This window comes from Centruroides sculpturatus, unplaced genomic scaffold, assembly GCF_000671375.1.
Source record: "Centruroides sculpturatus isolate CEXI.00-Female unplaced genomic scaffold, Cexi_2.0 scaffold644, whole genome shotgun sequence".
Lineage (NCBI taxonomy): Eukaryota > Metazoa > Arthropoda > Arachnida > Scorpiones > Buthidae > Centruroides > Centruroides sculpturatus.
The window spans coordinates 22,376-25,748 of NW_019385082.1; the positions used below are offsets into that span (position 1 = coordinate 22,376).

Sequence of the window (3,373 nt, forward strand, 5' to 3'; positions counted from 1 at the left end):
GAATAAAATGACTTAAACTTGATTTTTATTTTTCCATATACTTTTTTGACAAATGACGTATAATCGGGAACAACGTAAGTCGAGGTATACCTGTATTTATAATTTTTTTCAAACGAAGGAAACACATACTTGATTTTGTTCTTTGACTTTTGTTATATTGTTTTATAATTCTTATATATTTTTCTTTTGATAAATTCTATATATACAGCTGTCCCTTGATAATCCGACAGGTATGGGACCAAAGGGGTGTCGAATTACCAAAAGTGTCTGAATTACCGAAAGTGATTACATATTTGGCATTGTTTTGCTAGCAGTAGCCTACAATATTCCCTACTCCAACTGTTCAAACAGAACTGCTCACGGAAAAAACACGAAATGTGTGTCATCGTGTAAGAATTGGGTGGGGAGATTCACGTCGCAACATGCTTCTGTGAAAGCAGACACGTAATGGGGACGGGTACATTGATGGGAGGTGCGTCGGACTACTGAGCATGTCAGATTACAAAACGTCGGACTTTCAAGGGACAGCTGTATTTTTTATTTATATAATTCATCATATGATATTCAATTATGTGTTCATTATTTGCTGAAGTTAAAAAGTAAAAAGCTCAAATTCCATATTTGATGTTTCATTATATAAATAAATTTATAAATTACTAAGATTAGAAAAAAGATAACATTTAACCTTTCTCACAGTTGAGACAAAGCATGTATTACTATTCTTAAATGACCATTTATGCTGATCTGAAATTGCTTGAGAAGCTAAAATAAAAATTTATCACTTATTAACTTTATAACAAAGAAAAAGAAAAAACTAATATTAAAATAAGAAATAAGTACAACCTTTTAAAACTGGATTATGGCTAAGAATGTAGTTTAAAGAAAATTTGCAAAATGCCAGAAGAGTAGTGGAATCAACAACAGGACTATCACACATGATTTGTACAATATTAACACTGAAATTATCATAATAATCTTAAAAAACATAAAATGTCACAATAATAAAATATAATGAAATTTTTTCTTAAAATGCAGTAATTTTAAAATAAAAATATCATAAAATTTAGTTTCACAAAACTATAAATTAAATTTTTCAGTATAAATAGGGAGATTCAGAATATAAATTCTGAAAGTAAACATGGAAAGCTAGCTATCTATGGTATATTTGAAAGAAAAAATCCTATATAAACATAGATCCTGATGTCAGTACAGTAGCCCCGTATTATATTGCATCTCATTTGGATATATCATGCAATTTTTNCGCTATTACAGCATCCACAGCAGCGAATGGATAGTTTCTATAAGCGAAATTTACTTTTTCGTGGAAGCCGCCATGTTAGTTTGTTGACTACTCAACGGTCTTTCAGGTCGTTGAAACCGTTGAGCTCAACGGTGAAACAGCGCTGACGTCACTAGTCTCAACGGAGAACTCAACGGTCCATTTAGAAACGTTGTTCTCTCACCGTTGAGTCAACTGTTGAATATAGAAACGTACGGATAATCTACAAGTTAAAAGCTACAGGTTTTTCATCACAAGTTTATTAAACAAAGCAGTGTAACATTGATTTTACAGAAAGTGTTTAAAACATCCTTCCTCAACTTCAATGCACTTTTCAGCACAGGTGTGTACAGCAGGGATGGGCAACCCACAACCCTTGGACCACATTAATATTTCTTGTGGCCCGTGTTTCATAAAATATGAATAAATATACCAATTTCCTACCTTAAGGACATATTCAGCAAAAATTCAAACATTATTTTCTACAACTTATGTATGTGAATAGTTTTCCCACAATGAATTTAGTAAAAATTGTAACAAGAAGCCAGCTAACAGACTCACATCAAATCTAATTTAAAACTAGCAATAACTAATATTCAACCAAATATTTCTGATATATTACATTTACATCAGTTCCAGAAGCTAAATTAAGTATACCTATGCTAATTTATAATTATACATGAATAAATAATTGTGATTTACTGGCATTTTTTTTTTCTTTTCTCTTGTATGTGGTCCTCGTCAGTTCAAAAGTTTTGAAATGTGCCCTTACATAGAAAAAGGTTGCCCGTCCCTGGTGTACAGCAAATGTGCAGAAAGGAGATGAATGTGATGGTACTCAGAACATACAATACATGTGTATTTAAAATGTAAGAAGCCAACAAATGAGACAGGTGTTTTCAGAATGTTGTTATTAATAATTAGATATCATCATGCACTTATTTCAAATGATAAAGGATTATTATTTTTTAAATTTAAACTTAAATACTATTGAACATACAACTCATGTTCATGTGGAATTTTTTTCTTCAAACATACCATAGAATCAGCTCTCTTAAGTCCTGTTGATAACATTCTGAATCACTCTATATATTGAAAACCCATAAATTGCAGTTTACAAAATTCTATATTATTACATCTTTCTTTCCAAATTTTTCTGTGGAATGCTAAAAGCCATTATGAGGAATAACTGTATTAAATACACCATTTTATCATCAGTTTGAGATAAACAGTGTATTATGAGTGTGTACAATGTAGCATAAAATGAGTTTAGTTCAATGAATCTCATTGTAACTAAAAATAAATGTTATAATATTAAAGAAAACCTACAAATAATAAAAGGATATTTTTGTGGAAAATAAAACATCATTACAGTATATTGTGTTTTCTTCTCACTACTGATAAATTTTCTGTACAATGAATTCTCCACATTTTCCAAAAGCAATTCATTATACAGAAGTTTAACTATGTTGATATATATATATCAACATAGTTGAATTTCTGTATATTTTATAGTTGATGTTTATATATCTATATAATATGTAGTTACCTAAAAGTCAGTTAACTATGTTTAGTTTGGTGTAGTCCAGGTAAACTTGTGAGTATGAATCCAACTGAATTTGTTAAGGCATCGTAATTTGAATATTGAACAAATATGTTCTTATTTTGAGAAATTTCTATAAAGTTGGTAAACAAAAAAATATTCAAATAAGACAGCAATTTAAATAATGCCACTAATTCAGAAGACAGCAATTTATTCTTTACAATGGTTAATTAATATTTAAGCACCTTATATATAAAATATTTTAATTGCTACTCAAAAATAATATTTCTATAAATTTTACAATTAAATAAATGATAATTATATTTTAATACAGTTTACAATGGAAGAAACAATATCAATAAGATAAATTTTTAAAATAATTACCATTTCTTTTCAGAATATATTTGACTTTCATTACTGCATATTTCTAAAAAGTTTAAAGTTTAAAATTATATTTAATATGTTAATATTTGCAAATAAAATATTGCTTTCATTTAATATTAATTTAATAATACTTACTCTGTAAAAGTGATTCAAACATAATTTGGCAA

The 3,373-nt window shown here is 28.4% G+C and overlaps 1 protein-coding gene across 1 annotated transcript; it reads right to left on the reverse strand.

Moving 5' to 3' along the window:
* Positions 1 to 307: 307 nt before the first annotated feature.
* Positions 308 to 3,373, reverse strand: LOC111634380 (Fanconi anemia group A protein-like). The gene is made up of 4 exons (XM_023379143.1): positions 3,342 to 3,373; positions 3,207 to 3,249; positions 844 to 956; positions 308 to 762 (listed from the first exon to the last, which is right to left on the reverse strand). The coding sequence occupies exons 1-4, from the start codon at positions 3,361 to 3,363 to the stop codon at positions 647 to 649; spliced, it is 294 nt and encodes a 97-aa protein (XP_023234911.1). The 5' UTR covers positions 3,364 to 3,373; the 3' UTR covers positions 308 to 646.

What these genes read in the sequence shown, in the direction of transcription:
- LOC111634380 (XM_023379143.1), bottom strand. Translation starts at nt 3,363, where the DNA reads ATGTTTGAATCACTTTTACAGA. An exon ending in ATATATTCTGAAAAGAAATG is followed by an intron (nt 957 to 3,206) that starts GTAATTATTTTA and finishes TGATAATTTCAG; the next exon opens with TGTTAATATTGTACAAATCA. An exon ending in CCATAATCCAGTTTTAAAAG is followed by an intron (nt 763 to 843) that starts GTTGTACTTATT and finishes TTTTTATTTTAG; the next exon opens with CTTCTCAAGCAATTTCAGAT.